Source organism: Salvelinus alpinus, chromosome 26 (genome assembly GCF_045679555.1).
Source record: "Salvelinus alpinus chromosome 26, SLU_Salpinus.1, whole genome shotgun sequence".
Taxonomy (NCBI): Eukaryota; Metazoa; Chordata; class Actinopteri; order Salmoniformes; family Salmonidae; genus Salvelinus; species Salvelinus alpinus.
Window position 1 is genome coordinate 6,482,305 of NC_092111.1, and position 26,488 is coordinate 6,508,792.

At 43.4% G+C, this 26,488-nt stretch overlaps 1 protein-coding gene across 4 annotated transcripts in view; it reads right to left on the bottom strand.

The window, feature by feature from the left end:
* Positions 1-26,488, bottom strand: part of LOC139554285 (sterile alpha motif domain-containing protein 12-like) — a 116,965-nt gene that overhangs the window by 79,985 nt on the left and 10,492 nt on the right. For 3 of the 4 annotated variants that reach the window (XM_071367056.1, XM_071367057.1, XM_071367055.1), the window contains exon 2: positions 6,744-6,940. In XM_071367056.1, coding sequence (XP_071223157.1) covers positions 6,744-6,940 — 197 coding nt within the window. Of the gene's footprint in view, positions 1-6,743; positions 6,941-21,039; positions 21,347-26,488 lie in introns of those variants that run through there. The other variant, XM_071367058.1, reaches the window with a different exon arrangement.

The following is a 26,488-nucleotide window of genomic DNA, read 5'->3' on the forward strand; positions in this document are numbered from 1 at the left end:
AAAGTGCTGGCGTCCCTTCCTTTTGATCGAGGGGCGACTCAAATTACCCACCGAGAGAGGTGGTTAAAATTTCACATCCACCCCCTTCCTCCCATTTCCCTCCCACTCCAGTCAGCAGCGGCTCGCTGTGTGGTGCAGCATAGCAATAGAACATGCCTCCACCTCGGCTAGGCCAGCATAACAGTACCCACCACATTCCCCTTTGTGTCTCTATCTCTACCTGACTGACGAGAGAGAGAGAGAGATACAGAGAGACTGTCCTTCTCCCAGTGCCAAGCATAGTTAGAGTACAGACGACCGACGTGACTGCTTTGGCAGGCCACAGAGACACCAAATCTGCAGAGACGGAAGAGACAAGAGACCTCCGCTGAGGGGAAGATGGCGTTGCAACAACAACCCACGTTAACCATTAAATACAGCTCAGCTCGACACCAATTAACCCTGACTAGCAGCCTGGGGCGTATGGTACAGTACAGTACGGCGAATGAGCTCGTGTAGTTCTGGATGGCTTAGTCAGGAACACTACGATGAGCCAGTAGGGAGGAAAGGGGAGGGAGGGAAGTAGGGAGGAAAGGGGAGAGAAAGAAAGAAGGCGTGTGTGTTTGTGTGCGGCCGATCAACAACCACAGGAAGCATTTGGTTGGGAGTCAGTGCTGTGAAAAAGTATTTGCCCTCATTCTAAATTCTCGACTTTCGCATATATATATTTTTTTTTATACTGAATGTCAGATCTTCAACGCAAACCTAAAATTAGATCGAAGGGAACCGGAGTGAACAAATATCACATACTGATTTCATTTCATTTATTTCATAAACAAAAGTTATGCAACACCAACAGTAACGCCCCTGTTGAAAAAGTAATTTTCACTTTACACTCAATAACTGGTTGTGCCACCTTCAGGAAGCATTTGGTTGGAGTCATTGCAACTAAAGGTGGCACAACCAGTTAGAGTGTAAAGTGGAAATTACTTTCACACGGGGGCATTACTGTTGGTGTTGCATAACTTTTGTTTATGAAATAAATGAAATTAAATGAGTATGTAATTGTTATTTGTTCACTCAGGTTCCCTTCTATCTAATTTAGAGAATTTAGAATGGGGGCAAATACTTTAAGGCACTGACTCCAACCAAACGCTTCCTGTAGTTGTTGATCAGTCTCTCAAGTCGCTGTGGAGGAATTTTGACCCACTCTTCCGTGCAGAACTGCTTTTTAAACGGAGCGACATTTGTGGGTTTTATCAGGCATGAACTGCTCGTTTCATGTCCTGCCACAACATCTCAATTGGGATTCGGTCTGGACTTTGACTAGGCCATTCCAAAACATCAAATGTAGACTTGATTGTCTGTTTTGGATCATTGTTTTGCTGCAGCTGCGCTTATGCTTCAGCTCACAGACAACTGGCCTGACGCTCTCCTGTAGAATTCTCAGGTAATAGAAGGAAGTAATCTCTAAGGCAAGTCATCCAGGTCCAGAGGCAGCAAAGCATCCCCAAACCATCACACTCCCACACCATGCTTGACCGTTGGTATAAGGTTCTTACTGTGGAATGCAGTGTTTGGTTTTCGCAAAGCATAAATGGGACCTACAGTGCCAGTCAAAACATTGGACACCTACTCATTCAAGGGTTTTTCGTTAATTTTGACTATTTTCTACATTGTGAAGACATCAAAACTATGAAATTACACATATGGAATCATGTATTAACCTAAACATAATTTTTTTAAATGACAGTTTAGCACACTCTTGGCATTCTCTCAACCAGCTTCATGAGGTAGTCCTCTGGAATGCATTTCAATTAACAGGTCTGCCTTGTTAAAAGATACTTTGTGGAATTTCTTTCCTTCTTAATGCGTTTGAGCCAATCAGTTGTGTTGTGACAAGGTAGAGGTGGTATACAGACAATAGCCCTATTTGGTAAAAGACCAAGTCAATATTAGGGCAAGAACATCTCAAATAAGTAAAGAGAAATGACAGTCCGACATTACTTTAAGACATAAAGGTCATTCAATAAGTAACATTTCAAGAACTTCTTCAAGTGCTGTCGCAAAAACCATCAAGCGCTATGATGAAACTGGCTCTCATGAGGACTGCCACAGGAAAGGAAGACCCAGAGTTACCTCTGCTGCAGAGGATAAGTTCATTAGAGTTACCAGCCTCAGAAATTGCAGTTTAAATAAATGCTTCACAGAGTTCAAGTAACAGACACATCTCAACATCAACTGTTCAAAGGAGACTGCAGCAATTCAACCATGGAGGCCTGATTCACGCAAAGAAACCCCTACTAAAAAGGATACCAACAAGAAGAAGAGACTTGCTTGGGCCAAGAAACACGAGCAATGGACATTAGACCGGTGGAAATATGTCCAAATTTGAGATTTCTAGTTCCAACCGCCGTGCCTTTGTGAGACAGAGTAGGTGACCACAGCATTCTGTAACGATACGCCATCTGGTTTGCGCTTAGTGGGACTAGCTTTTATTTTCAACAGGACAATGACCCAAAATACACATCCAGGCTGTGTAAGGCTATTTGACCAAGGAGAGTGATGGAGCGCTGCATCAGATGACCTCTCCTCCACAATCACCCAACCTCAACCCAATTGAGATGGTTTGGGATGAGTTGGACTGCAGACTGAAGGGAAACAGCATATACCAAGTGCTCAGCATATGTGGGAACTCCTTCAAGACTGTTGGAAAAGCATTCCAGGTGAAGATGGTTGAGAGAATGCCAAGAGTGTGCAAAGCTGTCATCAAGGCAAAGGGTGGCTACTTTGAAGAATCTAAAACACATTTTGATTTAAAACTTGTTTGGTTACTACATGATTCCATGTGTTATTTCATAGTTCTGATGTCTTCACTTTTATTCTACAATGTAGTAAAATAAAGAAAAACCCTTGAATGAGTAGGTGTGTCCAAACTTTGGACTGGTACTGTATGTCATCCAAGAGAGAGGGCTTGGCTTTGCTCACCTCTACTGTTCAGCAGTGAGTGTGTATAATGTTCACTGCACAGGGTGAGCTCGCTGGGGTTGGAGGGGGAACTGCAACAGTTCCTGAATCAATAGCCATCCACGTATTTCATAGTACTGTAATGTAACACAGAGCAGTGTTTCTGGGACTTTAACATTGGGTGAGGCTGAGTGAGTGAGTGAGAGAGAGAGACGGAGAAACAAAGGGAAATCATCCACAGAACTTCATGAGACTCTGGGCCAATTAGAGATTTGAGTGACAAGCGCCGGTGTGCAGAGCGAGAAAAAGCCAGCTATATTTCTAAGTGAGAAATTGAGAATATGTCTGCGTGCACAAGCTCGTAAACACACACAAAAATACCCAGTCAATCTGTCCTTGGCATAATTTAACACACTACGCAGTTCATGTATTTCACATGTTACCTTAGCAACAGAGCAAGGACAACTTCGAAAACACAAACACTTTAAGGATGTCAGTCCCCAAAGCCATGAAAATGAAACAAAATGAAACCTACAGCAACACAGACTACTACCAGGTGTAATTAATTGGATACTTAATATTGATACTAAAAGCCTTACCGATAGTTCATTAATTACTTACATTCATTTAAAGTAACACCATTATTACAAGAATGTAAAGGCATTCAAGGAGCTCCTCCACCACTGTGTAGCCTAGTTAGTACACTATACAGCTCTGGCATTCACAAACATACAGCGCCATCTAGCGAATAAATGGCCACACTGCACCATTCCATCATTCCAATACATTTCCTCACTGTTGAGAGGGAATAGCCATTAGCGTCACACTGACTGAGTGGTTATTTGAGACATCGAGCTCCAGTGTTGTTCTCGCCCCATCTCCTTCGTAGCTCACTTAATTAACTAGTCCAGCGTTGCAGCAGGCGTTGCCTGGGCCCGCTGTTTCTCTCCTTTTATTATTTCGCTCTCTCCCAAAGCTCAAAGGAAAAGAAAATTAGCTAATTATTCCATTACGTTGCGGGGATAAGGCAGGTTGTCTCTATGTGGACGGCTGGCCGGGCTGGGAGCGAGAAATAACACGCTATTCTGAGTAAATTAATAACCGCTTTCTTTAAAAGACGCCTCCAGGTTGAGAAATTGGATTTACAAGCAGTGTGAAGACCGACTTCATTGGGCCACATCAAAAGAACGTGCATACACAACGCTGGCTTTTAATTCCCTGACCTCGGAAGTCAATATGGGTCCATTACACAGCAGGCAATAGGAGCTAGTGTGTGTAGACAAAGTAAGATATTGCTTTGGGCATGATATTATCTGTAGAGTTTCTTGATTTTCCATAATAATATATGGCGTTTAGAAAATGCTGTTATCCAAAGTGACTTAGTCATGCGTGAATATGTTTTATGGGTGGGTGGTCCCAGGCATCGAACCCATTATCCTGGCGTTGAAGGCACCATGCTCCACCAGGTCATGCTTTCAGTTGATGCCGTTGCTTAGCCACAGAGTTCCTCTATAGGCAGAACTGCACCTTACTGTGATGGCTTCGGCGTTTTCTTTTCTTATTGTCCTTTCAAACATGTTCCAGCAACTAGGGGAATGTGTAGCCTGGCCAGAACAGTACAGCTTGGCTCGAGTTGGTTTGGCTCAGTAGTGTGAAAAGGGTATCAAAGTCATGAACTCAAATGGCAGATACTGTACAATGCGCATGGTTGAAAATACAGTTCGTGATTAAGACATGTTGTACTTTATACTACATGTGAAGAGTTGACTGATTCCCTACGAAGTAAGGTAACATAACGTCCACAGATTTTGTATGTCTTTTTACATTTTTTGGGGTATTTCGCCCCAATTTCGATCTTGTCTCATTGCTGCAACTCCCCTGCTGGCTCAGGAGATGAAGGTTGAGTCATGCTTATCCCGGAAGCCAGCCGCATGTGTCGGAGGAAACACCGTTCATGTGATGACTTACGTCAGCCTGCAGACGCACGGCCCGCCACTAGGAGTTGCTAGAGAGTGATGAGCCAAGTAAAGCCTCCCCCCTAACCCGGACGATGCTGGGCCAATTGTGCGCCGCCCTATGGGACTCCTGATCACGGCCAGTTGTGATTGAACCCAGGTCTGTAGTGACGTCTCTAGCACTGTGAAGCAGTACCTTAGACCGCTGCGCCACTCGGGAGGCCCCCCCATCCACAGATTTCTGAATAGGATTCCATGCCGTTATTACATTCTTTTTGAAATGAACCTACATGGTGGTTTATCACACTCTTATACTGTAGGAACATAGGCCTGTACCACGCAGTGAGACCATAAAAAAACAGCCTAGTTGTTCGTAGGCTTATGCGTTATACCGTTTACCAGGGTATTTGGAAAAAGCCGCAGGACGGTTTTTCAATATTTGACATTTTTCAATAAAATGTGAATATTTGTAGCTACTTTAAGTTAACACCTGCAGTCAACTTGTGCAAAATACACTAGGAGATAAAGCCGAGTGCGTTCTTCATGTCACCTGTCACATTATGAAGCTTACCGTAGTTCCCCCAGAACAGTTGAGCCGGTCACGCGTTTGTCAGTAAATCGCACAACGGGAGTGTATAGATGTCTATATCTATAGTGAGTCTCTGTTGTGCGGCGCACATGTGGTGATGAAGTTACACGTGTATGCAATTCACTACTACACTGTTTGCCATCAGATATCTTAGAATGGCTTTCTGCCAGACGTCAGAGAGCTCTGGATGAGTTCTGCACAGCTGCCATTTTCTCCCCGTGCTTCCTACTCGAGTTCTCTCCTCCGTGTGCACGTGCTACTCTTCCATCAGAAAAACATGCATCACAACTTTGTTCAGTTGCACAACTTCTCTCCTTCACTTTTGCTTGTAAATGTCCACACTCATCGGAAATGACATTCGGTAGCTACTAGCTATGCTTGTATAACTTTATGAGCTGGATTTGCCTGTCTTCGCAATTTAAGTTCATGTTTGTTTTCGCTAAATCCCGGGATAAGAGAAGGATGGAATGACAATATTAAAATCTGCCCAAGCCTAGTTGTTCCTCTACATTTCAAAGGCGTAGCTACGTAGGGCTTCTTAGAGGACATATTGTCTGGGTGAAAGCAGTTCCAGGCAGTCAGATTGACAGATAATTATCTCTGTCATTTTCTTTCTCATCGCCCTTCAGAGACAGAGGCAGAAAAAGGAGGAAATGTCAGATCCGCTGTCTCGACAGGATGCCATTTTTAGAGAGGAAATAAAATAAATTCTCCACTGACGACAACCTTTAATCTAAACAAGTCATTCTCAGGAAACATTGAATAAGGGCTGTCAAGGGAGTTCATTTGAAAAGTTGTGTATTTACTTAATGGATTAAGCAATGGTTAGGTGCCAGAAAGTGTAGTAAGTAAGTAATTACTGAATTCAAGATTGTCTGTTTGAATTACAGATCTGAAATTCCTTGGAAATTAGCAAGGTACAGCGAACGATGGGACGCGTTACTAATATCCCAAAATGCACCTACAAATCTGTTACAGACCAATGATTATGGTGAGTGGTCACCCCAGCCTGGTACCCATCCTGACATTTGTTAGAGCAGCCTTTCGCAACCCAGTCCTCGGATCACACCAGCCGTACCATACATTTAATGTTCTCCAACACCATGCACACCTGAAAACTAGTCAACTAATCAGCAAGCGTTTTTTTTATTTGAACCAGGTGTGCTGGATTTAGGATACGTTAAATATATGTAACGGCTAGTGGGTCCCGAGGACTGGGTTGATGAAGACGGCATTGAAGTCCCCGTTCTTACACGTGAGAGTTCTGACTCGGAGACGGAGCCCTGGGGCGGTGAGCGGCGCTGGTACCCGGGGCTCACGTCCTGATAGGTGGGGCTGTCGTCGTCCAGCATGGCGCCCTGGTCCAGAGGCTCCTCCTCCAGGTGAGAGGTCACATCGTCCGGGCACATCTGGTGGTCCATCCCATTCTGGCTCAGGTTGCAGTGGACAGCTGCAGGGAGAGATAAGAGGGAGGGAGGGGACGAACACAAGGTTAAATAAACTATAGGACACCAATGTGTACAGTATAGATGTGTGTCTGTGAACCAACCATCATCTTGCTACTTGGTAAGTGTACAGTCGTGGGCAAAAGTTTTGAGAATGACACAAATATGAATTTCCACAAAGTTTGCTGCTTCAGTGTCTTTAGATATTTTTGTCAGATGTTACTATGGAATACTGAAGTATAATTACAAGCATTAAAATCATTTTAGACCCAAGTCACCCCCTGTACCTGGACTTTGAATTACTCCCCTCTGGGCGCAGGTATAGGGCACCCCTCAGCAGGAAAAATAGAACGAGACAATCATTTGTGCCAGGTGTGATATCCCTCTTAAATAGCTCGGGCAAATGTTCCCATTGACCCCGTAAGGCCAGCAGGCTAGTCTTTTCTTCTTTTTTAAATTTTAAATTGTATTTAATTTATTGGTGCGTGACTGTTATTGAAAGTTGTATTGTCAATCTTGTTTTGTATTTGACGCCACTTTAAATGTGTACATGACACTGCAACAAAATTTCCCCATGGGGACAATAAAGTAAGTAAGTTTATTTCATAAGTGTCAAAGGCTTTTATTGACAATTACATGAAGTTGATGCAAAGAGTCAATATTTGCAGTGTTGACCCTTCTTTTTCAAGACCTCTGCAATCCGCCCTGGCATGCTGTCAATTAACTTCTGGGCCACATCCTGACTGATGGCAGCCCATTCTTGCATAATCAATGCTTGGAGTTTGTCAGAATTTGCAGGTTTTTGTTTGTCCACCCGCCTCTTGTGGATTGACCACAAGTTCTCAATGTGATTAAGGTCTGGGGAGTTTCCTGGCCATGGACCCAAAATATCGATGTTTTGTTCCCCAAGCCACTTAGTTATCACTTTTGCCTTATGGAAAGGTGCTCCATCATGCTGGAAAAGGCATTGTTCGTCACCAAACTGTTCCTGGACGGTTGGGAGAAGTTGCTCTCTGAGGATGTGTTGGTACCCTTCTTAATTCATGGCTGTGTTCTTAGGCAAAATTGTGAGTGAGCCCACTCCCTTGGCTGAGAAGCAACCCCACACATGAATGGTCTCAGGATGCTTTACTGTTGGCATGACACAGGACTGATGGTAGCGCTCACCTTGTCTTCTCCAGACAAGCTTTTTCCGGATGCCCCAAACAATCGCAAAGAGGATTCATCAGAGAAAATGACTTTACCCCCTTCCTCAGCAGTCCGATCCCTGTACCTTTTGCAGAATATCAGTCTGTCCCTGATGTTTTTCCTGGAGAGAATTGGCTTCTTTACTGCCCTTCTTGACACGAGGCCATCCTCCAAAAGTCTTCGCCTCACTGTGCGTGCAGATGCACTCACACCTGCCTGCTGCCATTCCTGAGCAAGCTCTGTACTGGTGGTGCCCCGATCCCACAGCTGAATCAACTTTAGGAGACGGTCCATTCTGAGAACGCAGTGCTGAAAATTACACAGACAGAATATGAGTATATGAAAGTTGACTGCCCAACCACACCGGTCATGTACACTCTCCCCCCAAATTCACAAGAGCATGATGCCACCTATACCAGGCAGGCCCATTGTGAGTAGTAACGGATCTCTGAAAGAGAATATCTCTACCTTTGTAGACCATATAGTGAAACCCTGGGTGATCGCTCTCCCCACGTATACCAGAGACTATTGATTTGATTCATCTCCTGAAATATGTGGGCCATATACCAGAACATTCTATTCTGTGTACTTTTGATGTTACCAGTCTGTATAGTAAACATCCCCCACCAGGGTGGCCCTAGAGGCCCTCAGGTTCTTCCTCAATGAACGTGCCAATTGTATTGTGGACTTGGTGGAACTGACTTTTTCTTCCAGACCAAAGGGACAGCGACGGGGAGCACAATGGCGCCTAATTATTCTAACCAATGTTTGGAAAAGAAGGTGGTGCTGAATCCAGACCTTAACCCCTTTATCCCCAATATTCTCCTAATTCAGATATATTTTCCCGGATCTATACAGGGACCCAAGAAGAACTATTGGAATTACATGCCTATCTAAACTATGAATGAGCACCTTCGTTTCACAATTAACTACGCCCTATCACAAAAGCAGTTTTATTAAGGACAAAACCCTCCCTCTACAGAAAACCACCCTCAAGAGGTAACAGCTTCCAGCCACGTCCCACTTATTTAAAAAGTCTCACTGTTAGTCGATTCAGCCGCATCAGAAGAATACGCAGCTCTGATGTTTCTTACCAGAAACCGACCACGGACCTCACAAAAGGAAGAGGGCTACAAACGACAAATTGGATAAAACATGCAAATGATTGTTTTGAAGGGCTAACACACTTGGAAAGCCTTCAACCAAAAGTAGAAGAAAAAGCAGAATACTCACCATCGGGAAAGGCATTTAAAAAAGGGACATTATCAGGCAGCACTGGGACATTATTGATACTGACCCACAGCTGAAACCCATCTTCAAAAGGGAATCGTTCTGGATCCACAGGCTCAACACACGGTCTCCTTTGGCCTTAACTTAAAACCGTTTTTATAGTTCCAAAATGTCCAAATGCTTTTTTTGCACAAATTGAATAGTGTGAGAGATCACACACACACACACACACACACACACACACGACCAAAAGTATGTGGACACCTGCTCGTCGAACATCTGCTCGTCGAACATCTCATTCCAGAATCATGAGCATTAATATGGAGTTAGTCTCCCATTTGCTGCTATAACAGCCTCTACTCTTCTGGGAAGGCTTTCCACTAGATGTTGGAACATTGCTGCAGGGACTTGCTTCCATTCAGCCACAAGATCATTAGTGAGGTCGGGCACTGATGTTGGGTGATTAGGCCTGGCTCGCAGTCGGCGTTCCAAGTTTAGATCAGGGCTCGGTGCAGGCCAGTCAAAGTTCTTCCATACTGATCGACAAACAATTCGATGGACCTCGCTTTGTGCACGGGGGCATTGTCATGCTGAAACAGGAAAGGGTCTTCTCCAAAGTTTGAAGCACAGAATTGTCTAGAATGTCATTGTATGCTGTAGCATTGATATCCCTTCACTGGAACTAAGGGACCTAGCTCGAACCATGAAAAAACAGCTCCAGACCATTATTCCTCCTCCACCAAACTTTACAGTTGGCACTAGCATTGGGGCAGGTAGCATTCTCCTGGCATCCGCCAAACCCAGATTCATCCGTCGGACTGCCAGATGGCGAAGCGTGATTCATCACTCTAGAGGACGCGTTTCCAGCTTTTACACCACTCCAGCCAACGCTTGGCATTGTGCATGGTGAGCTTAGGCTTTTGTGCGGCTGCTCCCCCATGGAAACCAATTTCATGAAGATCCCAACAAACAGTTCTTGTGCTTGATTTGATTTGGATCTCTTTTAGTCCCCATTTGGACTAATCTTCCAAGAGTCCTTAAACATTCAAATACAATTTATAATACAAACACATTTTCACATATAACCCACTATTACAAACATACATAATATACTAACATAATGACCCAATAAATACTCAATCTAAAAAATATTGATTCTTCATCTACTATAGTCCCACAACATTTCTATATACACTGCTCAAAAAAATAAAGGGAACACTAAAATAACACATCCTAGATCTGAATGAATGAAATATTATTATTAAATACTTTTTTCTTTACATAGTTGAATGTGCTGACAACAAAATCACACAAAAATTATCAATGGAAATCAAATTTATCAACCCATGGAGGTCTGGTTTTGGAGTCACACTCAAAATTAAAGTGGAAAACCACACTACAGGCTGATCCAACTTTGATGTAATGTCCTTTAAACAAGTCAAAATGAGGCTCAGTAGTGTGTGTGGCCTCCACGTGCCTGTATGACCTCCCTACAACGCCTGGGCATGCTACTGATGAGGTGGCGGATGGTCTCCTGAGGGATCTCCTCCCAGACCTGGACTAAAGCATCTGACAACTCCTGGACAGTCTGTGGTGCAACGTGGCGTTGGTGGATGGAGCGAGACATGATGTCCCAGATGTGCTCAATTGGATTCAGGTCTGGGGAACGGGCGGGCCAGTCCATAGCATCAATGCCTTCCTCTTGCAGGAACTGCTGACACACTCCAGCCACATGAGGTCTAGCATTGTCTTGCATTAGGAGGAACCCAGGGCCAACCGCACCAGCATATGGTCTCACAAGGGGTCTGAGGATCTCATCTCGGTACCTAATGGCAGTCAGGCTACCTCTGGCGAGCACATGGAGGGCTGTGCGGCCCCCCAAAGAAATGCCACCCCACACCATGACTGACCCACCGCCAAACCGGTCATGCTGGAGGATGTTGCAGGCAGCAGAACGTTCTCCACGGAGTTACATTGTGTTGTTTAAGTGTTCCCTTTATTTTTTCGAGCAGTGTATTATATGTAAATCGTTTTAAAATAATGTTTAAATTTATATATGGAAAGGTTTCTAATTTGCTCAGTTAATTTATTCAATTTCTTTATTGCTCTAAATCGAAATGTTATTTTGCCTATTTCTCTTTTCTGTCTGGATAACGCATAGATGGTGGACAATCTATTCCTAGTATTTATGGAATGTCTGTCTCTTACCAACTGAATACCGTTGTGAATAGAACTTGGCCGTTTTAAATGATGTATATTATGAAATAAAATAAGCATGTTTTTTTCAATTATCTTGTCGATTGATGACCAACCAAGAACACTGCGCATGACTGCAACAGAAGAACCATATCTCCACCTTAAAACACTCCTTGATGATGCATTTCCCCAGACCACAGAACAGTAGTTCACCTGACTCTCAATTAATGCTTGTGTTATTTGCTGAATAATTTTTCCCTGGTAAATATTTAGCTATCCTTCTGATTATGCATGCTGTTTTAATATATATATATATTTTTTTACATAGATTAGTTATTTGAGACGACCATGATAAGCAGTTGTCTAGCTGCACTCCCAATAGTTTGGTTTCTGCCACTTCTTCAATTTGTATTCCTCCCATACTTAATTGTATCCCATGCTGTTTTGGCCTTTTCCTAGTTGAACAGACCAACATAACTCTGGTTTTCTTGGTGTTTAAAACAAGTTTGTTTTGGCAAACCCACTCCCTGATATTCTCCAAATCTCTTGTAAAACTTGCTGTACCTGTTGAACCGATTATCTTGCTGCATAAATTGTAGTATCATCTGCAAATATAGTAGCTTGAGGTTCAACTAAGGCATAGGGAAGGTCGTTGGTATATATTAAATAAAGAAGTGGCCCAAGGCAGTTGCCCTGCGGTATTCCACAGTTTAACACGAGGGGAAGAAAATGAACCATTGATATAGGTGGACTGTTTCCTATCAGTTAGATATGACTGTACCCAATTCAATGCTACCTCCTTAAAACCATAATGCATTAATTTTGTCTAAATTATTTCATGATCCACTACATCAAATGCTGCACTGAAATCTAAAAATAGTACACCCACAAACTTGCCATTATCCATAGCATTGAGCCACTGGTCAATCATGTCAACCAATGCAGTGGTAGTGGAATGGTTTTTGCGATAAGCATGCTGATTGGCTGTAATCAGATCCTTCTTCCATGTACTCCCACATTTGTCTACTCACAATAACCTCCAATATCTTACTGAGTATAGGGAGTAGACAGTTTCGGATCCTTTGCAAACATCCCCTTTTCCAGTGACCAATTAAATATGTATCTCAGTGGAACTGCAATCTGGGGAGCAGCACAGCAAAGCAAAATATTGTCCATAAGACCATAACCTGTAGATTTACCATCAGGTAATGACTTCAATAGGCTTAACACCTCCTCCACTGACACCGTTTGCAGACTAAAAGAGCAGATCTTAAGTTGCTTCCAGAGGCAGTCTGGAACTCGGTAGTGATTGTTGCAACTGAGGATAGATGATTTTTACACGCTACAGCCCTCATTGGTCCCATTCTGTGAGCTAGTGTGGCCTACCACTTTGCGGATGAGCCATTGTTGCTCCTAAACACTTCCACTTTACAAAAACAGTACTTACAGTTCACCGGGGCAGCTCTAGCTGGTCAGAAAGTTGACGAACTGACTTGTTGGAAAGGTGGCATCCTATGGCCCTGGTCCACAGTGTTCTATTGGTCAGAGCCTACAGCGTGGCAGTGGAACGCTCCACTACCGCCAGTGTCACACGGTCAACGTTTTGGATGTCAATGAGTTCACACCCTTCTGCTCCCCCTCAGTGTTTGTGTAAGTAACAGGACTCTACTGGATCACTGGGCACCTGACTAAAATCAGCCTTATATTCCTTATGTATATTTTTGATAGATTACATTAGGTCATGTCTATGGCCAGGAGTTTTCCATGACCACGTTACGTGACCATGACCATCTCCTAGAACTGGGGTCCAGACTGCAGTTTTGTTCCAAGATGGCGTAGGAGCCAGACTTCTTTTTCCTCGTCTTGTCCCGTGTATATATCTTTTATATATTTTTTCGTCGCAAATCTTTTTATATTTTTCCTAAACCTCAACTTTAATATACTCTCCTGCAACTCGCCTCAATCAATGTGGTATGGATCTGCAATTTTTTAAAGTATTTTTCTTTACTTTTGAACCAGAATCCCCCAACAGAAGCTAGCCAGCTAACTATCTCCTAGATAGTAGTCAACTAATCACTGGTAGTGGTCATCAGCTAACCTCTAGCTCGGAAATCCCTCGCCAGTTTGCACAACGCGATTCAAACCAGAGCATACCGGATTTATTTTCTCTCAATATCCCCGGATTCCTACCGCAAGCTCTGAACCTTCTCACCTGGATCATCGCAGCTAGCTAGCTGCAATCCGAGTTGCTACTCCTGGCTAACGTCTCTGTCCCGAAGCAAGCACCAATTAGCCTGGAGCTAGCCCATGCTAGGCCCATCTCTCGGCTAGCTGAAGAGGTCCATCAGCCACTCCTTGGGCTACAATACCTATTTTGCCAATTAGCCTGGACCCCTTTTACTACAAGAAGCCCTGCTAATCTATCACGACTGGACTACCGATGTAATCTCCCCGAGGGTTCTTTTTGAAACAGGCCCCTCCGTCGCGACGTCCCCTGAATGCCCATCTGCTAGCGGCGGCCCGCTAGCTGTCTAGAGCATATCGGACTGTTAGCTGAATAGGTCCATCGGCAAATTTCTTGGGCCACTATACCTATTTTGCCAATTGGACTGGGCACCTTTACCACACGGAACCCTACAAATCCATCACGGCTGGTCTGCCGACGGAACCGTACGAGGAGGCTACAACAGACTTCTTCCGTTGCGACGGACCTATAAGGCCCTTCTGCTAGCTTGCTAGCCCCGGCCCGCTAGCTGTCTGAATCACCGTGTCTCCAGCCAGCTTAACTACTCACTGGACCCCTATGATCACTCGGCTACGCATGCCTCTCCCTAATGTCAATATGCCTTGTCCATTGCTGTTCTGGTTAGTGATTGTCTTATTTCACTGTAGAGCCTCTAGCCTTGCTCAATATGCCTTAGCTAACCCTTCAGTTCCACCTCCCACACATGCGGTGACATCACCTGGTTAAAATTATGTTTCTAGAGACAATATCTCTCTCATCGTCACTCCATGCCTAGGTGCCTCCACTGTATTCACATCCTACTATACCTTTGTCTGTACATTATGCCTTGAATCTATTCTATCGCGCCCAGAAACCTGCTCCTTTTACTCTCTTTTCCGAACGCACTAGACAACCAGTTCTTATAGCCTTTAGCTGTACCCTTATCCTACTCCTTCTCTGTTGACGTAGAGGTTAATCCAGGCCCTGCAGTGCCTAGCTCCACTCCCATTCCCCAGGCGCTCTCATTTGTTGACTTCTGTAACCGTAAAAGCCTTGGTTTCATGCATGTTAACATTAGAAGCCTCCTCCCCAAGTTTGTTTTATTCACTGCCTTAGCACACTCTGCCAACCCGGATGTCCTAGCCGTGTCTGAATCCTGGCTTAGGAAGACCACCAAAACCCCTGAAATTTCCATCCCTAACTATAACATTTTACGACAAGATAGAACTGCCAGTTCTGTCATACTATCCAGGTCTGTGCCCAAACTATTCGAGCTTCTACTTTTAAAAATCCACCTTTCCAGAAACAAGTCTCTCACCGTTGCCGCTTGCTATAGACCACCTTCTGCCCCCAGCTGTGCCCTGGACCCCATATGTGAATTGATTGCCCCCCATCTTCAGACCTTGTGCTGCTAGGTGACCTAAACTGGGACATGCTTAACACCCTGGCCATCCTACAATCTAAGCTTTATGCCCTCAATCTCACACAAATTATCAAATGAACCTACCAGGTACAGCCCCAAATCCATAAACACGGGCACCCTCATAGATATCATCCTAACCAACTTGCCCTCCAAATACACCTCTGCTGTCTTCAACCAAGATCTCAGCGATCACTGCCTCATTGCCTGTGTCTGTAATGGGACTGCGGTTAAACGACCACCCCTCATCACTGTCAAACGCTCCCTAAAACACTTCAGCGAGCAGGCCTTTCTAATCGATCTGGCCCGGGTATCCTGGAAGGATATTGACCTCATCCCGTCAGTAGAGGATGCCTGGTTATTCTTTAAAAGGGCCTTCCTCACCATCTTAAATAAGCATGCCCATTCAAAAAGAATTAGAACCAGGAACAGATATAGCCCTTGGTTCACTCCAGACCTGACTGCCCTTGACCAGCACAAAAACATCCTGTGGCGTACTGCATTAGCATCAAATAGCCCCCATGATATGCAACTTTTCAGGGAAGTTAGGAACCAATATACACAAATCCCCACATTCTTATCGGCAGACTCAACAGCCTTGGTTTCTCAAATGACTGCCTCGCCTGGTTCACCAACTACTTCTCTGATAGAGTTCAGTGTGTCAAATCGGAGGGCCTGTTGTCCGGACCTCTGGCAGTCTCTATGGGGGTGCCTCAGGGTTCAATTCTCGGGCCGACTCTCTTCTCTGTATATATCAATCATGTCGCTCCTGCTGCTGGTGATTCTCTGATCCACCTCTACACAGATGACACCATTCTGTAGACACTGTTAACTAACCTCCAGACGAGCTTCATTGCCATACAACTCTCCTTTCGTGGCCTCCAACTGCTCTTAAATGCAAGTAAAACTAAATGCATGCTCTTCGCCCCGCACCTGCCCGCCCAGCATCACTACTCTGGACGGTTCTGACCTATAATATGTGGACAACTAAAAATACCTAGGTGTATAGTTAGACTGTAAACTCTCCTTCCAGACCCACATTAAGCATCTCCAATTCAAAATTAAATCTAGAATCGGCTTCCTATTTCAAAGCATCCTTCACAAACAAAGCAGCCTTCACTCGTAAAACTGTTTCACCTCGTAAAACTGACTATCCTAACGATCCTTGACGATGTCATTTACAAAATAGCCTCCAACACCCTACTCAACAAATTGGATGCAGTCTATCACAGTGCCATCCGTTTTGTCACCAAAGCCCCATATACAACCCACCACTGCGACCTGTACGCTCTCGTTGGCTGGCCCTCGCTTCATACTCGTCGCCAAACCCACTGGCTCCAGGTCTACAAGTCTTCGCAAGGTAAAGCCCTGCCTTATCTCAGTTCACTGGTCACCACAGTAGCACCCACCCGCAGCACGCGCGCCAGCAGGTATATTTCACTAGTGACCCCCAAAGCTAATTCCTCCTTTGGCCGCCTTTCCTTCCAGTTCTCTGCTGCCAATGACTGGAACGAACTGCAAAAATCGCTAACGCTGGAGACTCCCACACTAACTTCAAGCACCAGCTGTCAGAGCAGCTCACAGATCATTGCACCTGTACATAGCCAATCTAACTACCTCATCCCCATACTGTATTTATTTATTTAGCTCCTTTGCACCCCAGTATCTTTACTTGCACATCTATCACTCTAGTGTTTAATTGCTATATCGTAATTACCTTGCCACTTTGGCCTATTTATTTATTGCCTTACCTCCCTTATCTTACCTCATTTGCACACACTGTATATATACACACTTTTTTCCCTACTGTATTATTGACTTTGTTTGTTTATTCCATGTGTAACTCTGTGTTGTTGTATGCGTCGAACTGCTTTGCTTTATATCTTGGCCAGGTCGCAGTTGTAAATGAGAACTTGTTCTCAACTAGCCTACCTGGTTAAATAAAGGTGAAATTAAAATTAAAATGACGGTGCCACATTGAATGTCACCAGGCTCTTCAGTAAGGCCCTTCTACTGCCAATGTTTGTCTAAGGGATTGTGCCCAAATTTATACACTGGTCAGCAATGGGTGTGGCTGAAATAGCCAAATCCACCTACTTTTGTGTGCTATATATATATATAAACTATAAACTGTAAATATTGATCACATTCTTTGTGTATGGTCATATACTTTTATACTGTGAACCTGTTATACATTTTTACCTCCTGTTTCAGAAAGTGATTTAACTGAGTACTGCCCATACATGCATACGACCTTCCACCCCCACCTGGGATATGGATGCCTGATGAAGACCTGGGAGCATGAGCAGCAGTGTGCAGCATTTCCCTCCTTCAACTCCAGCACCTGCAAAAAGGTACCTGGATGTGCACATGTTCTTCAGCTTTTGGAAAGCAGACAACCAGGTTTTGCCTGTGCTTAGATCTATTCAGTTTATTTTTATCCTCCCCCAAAAATAAAACTCTAGTCCTTGCCAATGACAAGCATTGAAAATATGAAGAGTGGTACTCAGTGATGTGTTGGATTTACCCCAAACATAGCGTTTTGTATTAAGGACAAAGTTAATTTCTTTACCATATTTTTTGCAATTTTACTTTAGTGCCTTACTGCAAACAGGATGCATGTTTTGGAATATTTTTTATTCTGTACAGGCTTCCTTCTTCTCACTCTGTCATTTAGATTAGTATTGTGGAGTAACTACAATGTTGTTGAGTCATCCTCAGAGTTTAAAATTTGGAGAAAACTGTTTTAAGGTCACCATGGGCCTCATGGTGAAATCCCTGAGCGGTTTCCTTCCCCTCCGGCAACCGAGTTAGGAAGGACACCTGTATCTTTGTAGTGACTGTGTGTATTGATACACCATCCAAATTGTTATTAATAACTTCAGATAGTCAATGTCAACCTCCCTGGTCTTTGTGGTTGAATCTGTGTTTGAAATTCACTGCTCGACTGAGGGACTTAAAAGATAATCATGTGTGTGTGGGGTAAAGAGATGAGGTACAGTTGTCATTCAAAAATCATGCTAAACACTTAGTGTAGTCCATGCAAATTATTACTTAACTTGCCTAGTGCCTTGTGTGCATTGCTGCACTTATGTGATGAAATATTCAATTCACATTTTTAAGCTAAATGATCTGATCAGCTGCATCAGACTCATTGCTTTTTAACGTGTTTTTTTTTTAGCCTAGGCCTACTGGTTGTATGAATTTGGGATCTATCGTCCCAGAGTTTGTTTGGGAAAGGCCATTTCTTTCTCGACAGGCTGACCAATAGAATATGCAAACTTTTCCACTATGAGGATAGTAGATTGACATGGGCCAGTGATTCTGCTATTCTTTGCTCATCTTGTTGGCTGAGGAAAAGTAAACGTGTACAGTTATTCTAACGCCTTCAAAGTGCGCATCAGAATTCGGTAAGGACAGTAGATCGTTGCACCCTCGACTTGCGTGTTCTGTTCATATGAATTACCATAATTTGTCATTCTGAGCACCGTGGGTGGACGCCCTAATCGGGTTACGCACCCGATGCATATGGGTCCGGTAAATTTCTCAAAATGTCCAGTAAATGAAAAATGCCGCGCCACATTTTACTAACTGAACCTGTACCACGTGATTTCTTGGTGCATGTTGTTCTATTAGAATATCACTAGGGGGCAGCAGATAACATCCTTTGGTAGAGTGGCCGACATTCAACATTTAGGTCCAAAACTTTTTATAAACACTGACATTCATTACATAAATCACACATATTGATAAAATGTAGATTGCGGGCACTATTTGAAGTCTAATCAGAAAACAGACAGAAAGAGTACTGTCAGGCCTTACCGTGGAATAGTTTTGAAAATCCAAACCTTACATCACCTCAAAAGGCTCGAAAAATGATCCAAAATAAATTATGAAACATAAACAAAATGCACGCACTCTCATGCTCGAGGTCAAAGATTAAAACCGTTTCCTTGACTGTAATCTCTAAAAACACATTCACTCTAATCCAATCTAACCCCACACTATTTTTGGAGGTTACACAAACTACACGAGCCGCATAATAAATAGACTATTTTCATACATTTCCACGACAGGCAAATTTGTGTCGTGGGGAGATATTTTTTCTTTCTTCTATATGACACGTCCATAAATCTGATGTAAGTCATGTTGGAGCGATGCCAGGTGGGGGAGAGCTGCCAAAGCCTGTTCTGGGCCACTGTCACCGAGAGATTACAGGAAACCCAACAAGGAAAACACATTTAATAAATAAGAGTTTTCCCTTATAGAGTAAGGAGGCAAGACGCCCGTTTGGACCTGATGCAGTAGCTCTACTTCCACTTCAGTCCACGACAATGTAAAGCAGAGGATACCGCAAAGGGTTACTGGACAATGTCCTGCCGGATTTGATTGTGACAATTATAGGCTACAAGACAATACTGAACAAAAATATAAAAACGCAACATACAACGATGAAAGAGTTTACTGAGTTACAGTTCATAAGGAAATCTGTCAATTTAAAATACATTCAGTAGGCCATTATCTATGGTTTTCACATGACTGGGAATACAGATATGCATAGGTTTGTCACAGATACAAAATAATAATAATAAAGTAGGGAAGTGGATCAGAAAACCAGTCAGTATCTGGTCTGACCATTTGCCTCATGCAGCTTGACACAGCTCCTTCACATTGTCCTCATTGGCTGTGTGAAGTTGCTGGATATTGGCGGGAACTGGAGCACCCTATCGTACAAGTCGATCTAGAGCATTCCAAACATGGTTAATGTGTGACATTGTCTGGTGAGTGTGCAGGCCATGGAAGAACTGGGACATTTTCAGCTTCCAGGAATGGTGTACAGATCCTCGCAACCTGGGGCTGTGCATCATCATGCTGAAACATGAGGTGATGGTGGCGGATGAATGGCACGACAATGGGCCTCAGGATCTCGTCACGGTATCTCTGCATTCAAATTGCAATTGTGTTCGTTGTCCGTAGCCTGCCTATACCATAACCCCCACCACAACCAATGGGGCACTCTGTTCACAACGTTGGCATCAGCAAACCGCTCGCACACACGACGCCATACACGTGGTATGCGGCCGGTTGGACGTACTGCCAAATTCTCTAAAAAGAAGTTGGAGGCGGCTTATGGTAGAGAAATGAACATTCAATTATCTGGCAACAGCTCTGGTGGATATTCTTAGTCAGCATGCCAATTGCATGCTCCCTCCAAACATCTGTGGCATTGTGTTGTGTGACAAAACTTCAGATTTTAGAGTGGCCTTTTATTGTCCCCAGCACAAGATGCACCTGTGTAATGAACATGCTGTTTAAATCAGCTTCTTGATATGCCAAACCTGTCAGATGGATTTATTATCTTGGCAAAGGAGAAATGCTCATCAACAGGGACGTAAACAAATTTATGCACAGAATTTGAGCGAAATAAGCTTTTTGGGTGTATGGAAAATTTCATTGATCTTTTATTTCAGCTCATGAAACCAACTCTTAACATGTTGCGTTTATGTTGTTGTTTAGTGTATTATCAACAAATAAATAATTACATGTGAGAGAAGTGTTTCAAATCTGAGCTGATTGAAACAAAATGTAAATTAGACAACTAGACATAAACCCCTGAGTTTCAAATCCAAGCAATAGTAAACACGCAATGGCAGCAAAACATGAACTCCACTGAACCCTTACAATGCCACCTCATTATCACCATTTTTAAATCAGCATACTGACTTGTTAAGAAGGCTAGGTGATTACCAGATACATCTGGTGTCGTTTCAGTTTCACGCTCTGAGTAGTCCCCCTAGGCAGACGAGTTGCCTCCCACAATGTTAAAACAATATTCCGGTACTCACCCTAGCTCTGGGACTTCCAAGATTGAGAGCAACTAGGCAGAAACCATGATGCAGTCTCCTTCAAATAGAAAGGGCAATATACATGAGAGGGCCATGTTTTAAACAAAAGCAACTTGGGATGCAGGGCACGGAGCTATCCTCCTGCTCTCTCCCTCTTTCCCCCTCTCCATATCGTTACTCATTGCATGACTGGTGTTCAACCATTCTGGAGCAGCAATTCATTATGCATTCTCTGTTAAGCGTGTCTGTACAATTACAGTAATACTGCGATAGAAAGAGAGAGATTCAAAAGGGATAGAGGGCGAGGGATGGAAGGAGAGGTGAGGGACGGAGATGTGAAGAAAGGATGGAGGGAGAGTTGCCTGGTCTGTGTCCTGTTGGAGGGGGGCTTTGTGGGGTAGGTGGGGGTTGAGGAAAAAGGATGCTTTTTTCCCTGCAACAGTTACTATATATAGCCCAGAACATTCACCCCCCCCCCTCCTCCCTCCTCTTTGACATGTGCTGTGCGTACATCGTGAGGCAGAGTCAGTGAGGCAGAGTCAACGAGGGGGAAAGAGAGAGAAAGAGCTGAATGGAATTACATAGAACCACCATCTTGGCAGTTGGCATTACTGTATCAATGGTCTTCGGAAGGACTTGGGTTGGTCATGAATCCAAAGGTCGTACGAGTGTTTCAACATACCAGCCCTGGAATAGCTCATCCCAATGTCCTTGTGTTTGATCACCTGTATAAATGAACTCATATCACGCTGTCGTAATGGTATAGTTTCAGACAACAATAATCTTGTCAAATCAAATTTTATTTGTCACATGCGCCGAATACAACAAGTATAGACCTTAGTGAAATGCTTACTTACAAGCCCTTAACCAACAATGCAGTTGAACAAATAAATACAAATGATTTTTTTTAAACAAATAATTAAAGAGCAACAATAAATAACAGTAACGAGGTGACGAGTTCAGATTTCTAAACTTTGAATATTATTAATCATTAGTTATGCTAGAGAGATGAGGGGTGGTTGAGAGGAACTTTGTCATCTATCTATAATGTCATGGCTGGCTCAGCTTTGAGATGCATAGGTCATCTCAGCCAATGGGGCATTGACATGCATGGGTCAACTTAGTCACAAGAGCATTGAGATGAGTGGGGGATCTCAGTTGATCGGAGTTACGAAAAACATAACCCCACTAAACAGATGAGTCAATATTGTTACTACATGGGTCACATATATTCCTAACACATAATGGGCCCGTACACAAAGCCTGTGGCAAAAAGTAGATACTGCTATACACAACTATGCGTGGTTAAATCCATTTGAATTCAATCACTTTCTGACAGCATCCCTTTTGATTTACACAAAACGTTCCATGCATGGTTGCCCATGGAAGGATTGGACAGAAAGTGACCTCTTGGACATGAAAGCCAAAACATTCGGGATATAAAAAGGAGCTCAAATTTCCCACACCCCACCATACCATGATATCCAGGTCTTCATCACTGAAAAAGATAAACAGTTGAGTTCGATATAATTTAAAATCTTACAAACAGGGGTTTCAAACGGTTTGACAATTTGTGGGTGTCATTTCAATCATAGAACGGACCCATCCCTTCTGACCACTGCAATTTAGCGTTTACAGCATTGACATTTGAACTTCTACTTACTACCACAAAGATGGCCGCCTGTCCACCCACCTTCGAACTTAAAATGCTCTATTATCTATATTTCTATGATGGCAATAGATTTCCTATGGAATATTGCCAGTATACTTTAAAACATATTCCCATTCAAGTCAACATTCTCTGATGTGTGGACCTCCAACCATCTTTGTGGTACCATTTGAAAGTTGTGATGTAGTACATTCATAAGCCAAAACATGACACCGACCCTGTATTCAAGAGCATGTTGTGTCTCAAACGATGGCAGGCACAACACAAAACCTCAGATGATGTAAAATAGGAGCTAAACTACACCATATGCAAATATGTAGGAAGAACAAAAAAAACAAGAGTTTACGCATTTTTAGGTAATGGACGTTTAAGGTAAAATAATGCTAAAAAAAATGTATCAAATAGTTTGACAAACCAGTTTGTAAGATTTTAAATTATATCGATCTCAACTGTTCATCTTTTCCAGTGATGAAGACACAGATGGTGGAGTCTGCAAAATATGTCAAATTTGAGCACCTTGATTTTGGCATTCAGGTCCCACATTTTTTTTTTTTTAAAGGTACTTTCTGAGCAATTGTACAACGGGCAAAAATCAAAATGTGATTGAATTCAAATGGATTTACCCTCATATTTACCCTCACCAGCTACTCTACTTTGGTTACCCCAGGATGCTCTGTCATAGTTCTTTGCCACAGGCTGTTTGTACAGGGCCTCAAAATGTATAGGTCATCTGTGCTACTTGAATTGAGATGCATTTAGCCATCACAGCTAACAGGGCCTTGGCATGCACGGGTCAGCTTTGTCACTACAGGATTGACAGGTCAATTCAGTTGCTGCAAAGTTCCGCTATGAGTCAATACTGTTGCTGCATGGGTTATTAGCACATTTAAGATTCACAGGTCAACTCTGTCTACATGGGTCATCTACAACCTCGGGATGCACGAGTCGGCTCCAACATTAGAATGTACAGTATTAGAGTACGCACAAACAACCTTTGATGCCACTAACCATGCGCCTGAGAGTACCGCCGAGGACCTGATCTAGGCCTACAGGAAGTGTTTGGGCATGGCGGGGCTTGATGAGTTCATTTCCCGGCTGTGCATGGGAACTTTCGGACTGACTGACGTTTGCGACATATCACAATTCTCCCCCTAATTCACCCTGACTTCCTATCAAAAGTTAAGTGTTCAAACTTTGCCCGGCTCCACCATGGCCCCCCAGGCTGGCCTCTGATAGGCTGTCCGATGTGAACCAGAAACGGATGCATTCTCTGAATACAAAACGTGCACAATTTAACTCACACCGTTGAGTGTGTAGCTGAGGCAGTAAGCTACAGTATTTGTGCTGGGCATCAAACACAGAGTCAAATACAAAAATAGACTATATGCTCGATTTGGAGCATAAGGACAGTGTTGAATATTTCAGCAGAAGGCACAACACTCCCAATTTAGCAACGGCAGAGAACCCAAAAAAAAACCGAAGTGCCTAGAATAATCATGACTGAAAAAAAAGCTTTAGGGGTTTCTGTACTTTTTCGACTTCAGCGGCCACAGATTTTAAAGCTTGGTCCAACCCATAGGTATGAGGAGCCTCATGGGTATTTTCCACAACCCCGTAAAACGATCGTCCTTCTACATGTTGAGTACAGTAGGCAAGGCAAGCGCCCTCCTGAATGACTGTGTTAGGTGAATCTCAAGAAGCCACATTTCCCAGAAACCAAAACAGGTTACAACGGCATCCTTATGACGTCGGACCTCATGGTCAGATTATCTGGTCGCTAAAAAGACGTACAAAGACTGCTGGTTATGTGCCCAGATACCAACCAGAGTATGGTTGGTATCTTCCCTGACGTCTTCAAAGAAAACATCTTTACCTGGTTGTAGTAGGATTGTGACGTCTGAACAACCCCAATGGGATGTAGATATCTATCCATCTCTATAACCCAGTAAGCAGAGTGTATTCTACCTCAGGTGTTCCATCATGCATAGAATGTCATTCCTTACCAAGACATCTCTCTTACAGTACCTCAAGACATCTCGCTCACCTCGTGCGAAAGATGTCATGGCACACCAAAAATATATATTGTGCGCAAAAATTCAGTAAATAAGCCTCTACGGACTTCCTCTGAAATCGAGTCCCTCATCTGTGTCCACATTTATATCAAGGACTCTGAAATGGTCTCACTTCAGCCACCTCAAACCACGCAGCAGAATGGGACTCGGCAGACTTCATGGTCGTCCAGAGCTGTTACAAAGTCAAATGAAATGAAATGTATTTATAAAGCCCTTCTTACATCAGCTGATATCTCAAAGTGCTGTACAGAAACCCAGCCTGAAACCCCAAACAGCAAGCAATGCAGGTGTAGAAGCACGGTGGCTAGGAAAAACTCCCTAGAAAGGCCAAAACCTAGGAAGACACCTAGATAGGAACCAGGCTGTGAGGGGTGGCCAGTCCTCTTCTGGCTGTGTCGGGTGGAGATAACAGAACATGCCCAAGATGTTCAAATGTTCAAATGTTCAAATAATAATAATCACAGTAGTTGTCGAGCAGAGTACACAGCAGGGTGCACCAAGACGCTCAATACTGTGTCCCAAATGGCACCCTGTTCCCATTATAGTGTACTACCTTTGACCAGGGCGCTGATCGAAACTAGTGCACTGTAAAGGGAATAGGGTGCCATTATGGACGCACCCTCTATTCAAAAGGAGACGGGAATCATATTTATAACTAAGAGAGGAGTTTCTAAAAAGGTAATTGGCATGTCCAAGACAGTCCTACTTTAAGTTGTTTCTCTCCCTAGTACTTTCTGAGGGCGTTTTCACACACGTTTGAGCTCTAGTTCGAATCAGAGTTCGACTATTTGTTACATTGTATTTATTCATTCTCTTTCATTTGGTCCGGGTGGTTTCACATTGCCAAAATGTCAAACATACAAACACTCCTGAACAAAACCATGTGTCCATGCAATCCATTTATGATTATCATGAAGCATCACTTTTGTCCCAATCCTCGTATTACCTTTCAACAACATGCACGAGGAAACAGCACAATAGCCGCTCTAACTGCTGTGTAAATAGGCCATATTCAGTAGTCTATATCCCAGTATAGGCCCCCCGTCTCCCCTAATCTGCATCGGATGCGCTGCTATTCACAATGTTTCAGCGATATCAAGATATGATACTGCGTTTGTTCCATCAAATGCTCGCAGTCAAACAACCAATAATATTGCGCAACTCTGTTTCTTTTCCTGTGTTTGGTCCGGACTGCATTTTTCACCGGCAGCGACCCGCACCACGATACGAAATTCATGCCGTTGACTGAGTGAATTGATTCTTTTGACAGACAGTAAAACTACAGGACCTGATGTTACAGTACACATGGGAGACATCAGCAGGTACGTGCTCTCAGTGCCTTGCGTCAATTGCATATTCATCAGGTCTAAAATTAGACTGTGTTACCTCTTCCCTGTTTCTCTGTGTGACTCTGCCTCAGTATATAAATTGAGTGTGTGTCTGTGTAAAAAAAAAAAAAAAGGACGCCTTCCAATTTACATCTAATCCACTTCAGTAAATTGGCAGTTACAAACTCAGTGGGAGGAATAGGAGGTTCTCTAATCAGTGACTGACAAAATATAGGCTGCTCTGTGAATATGAAGACAATTTGTGGGTATTTTGAAAGCATAATGAATCTGGCACAATATAATTTTCCATCCTAACCGCTTTTATTGACTAGAATATGGCCAAAGATACTACTGAGGTTGTAATGTACTACGTAAGGCTA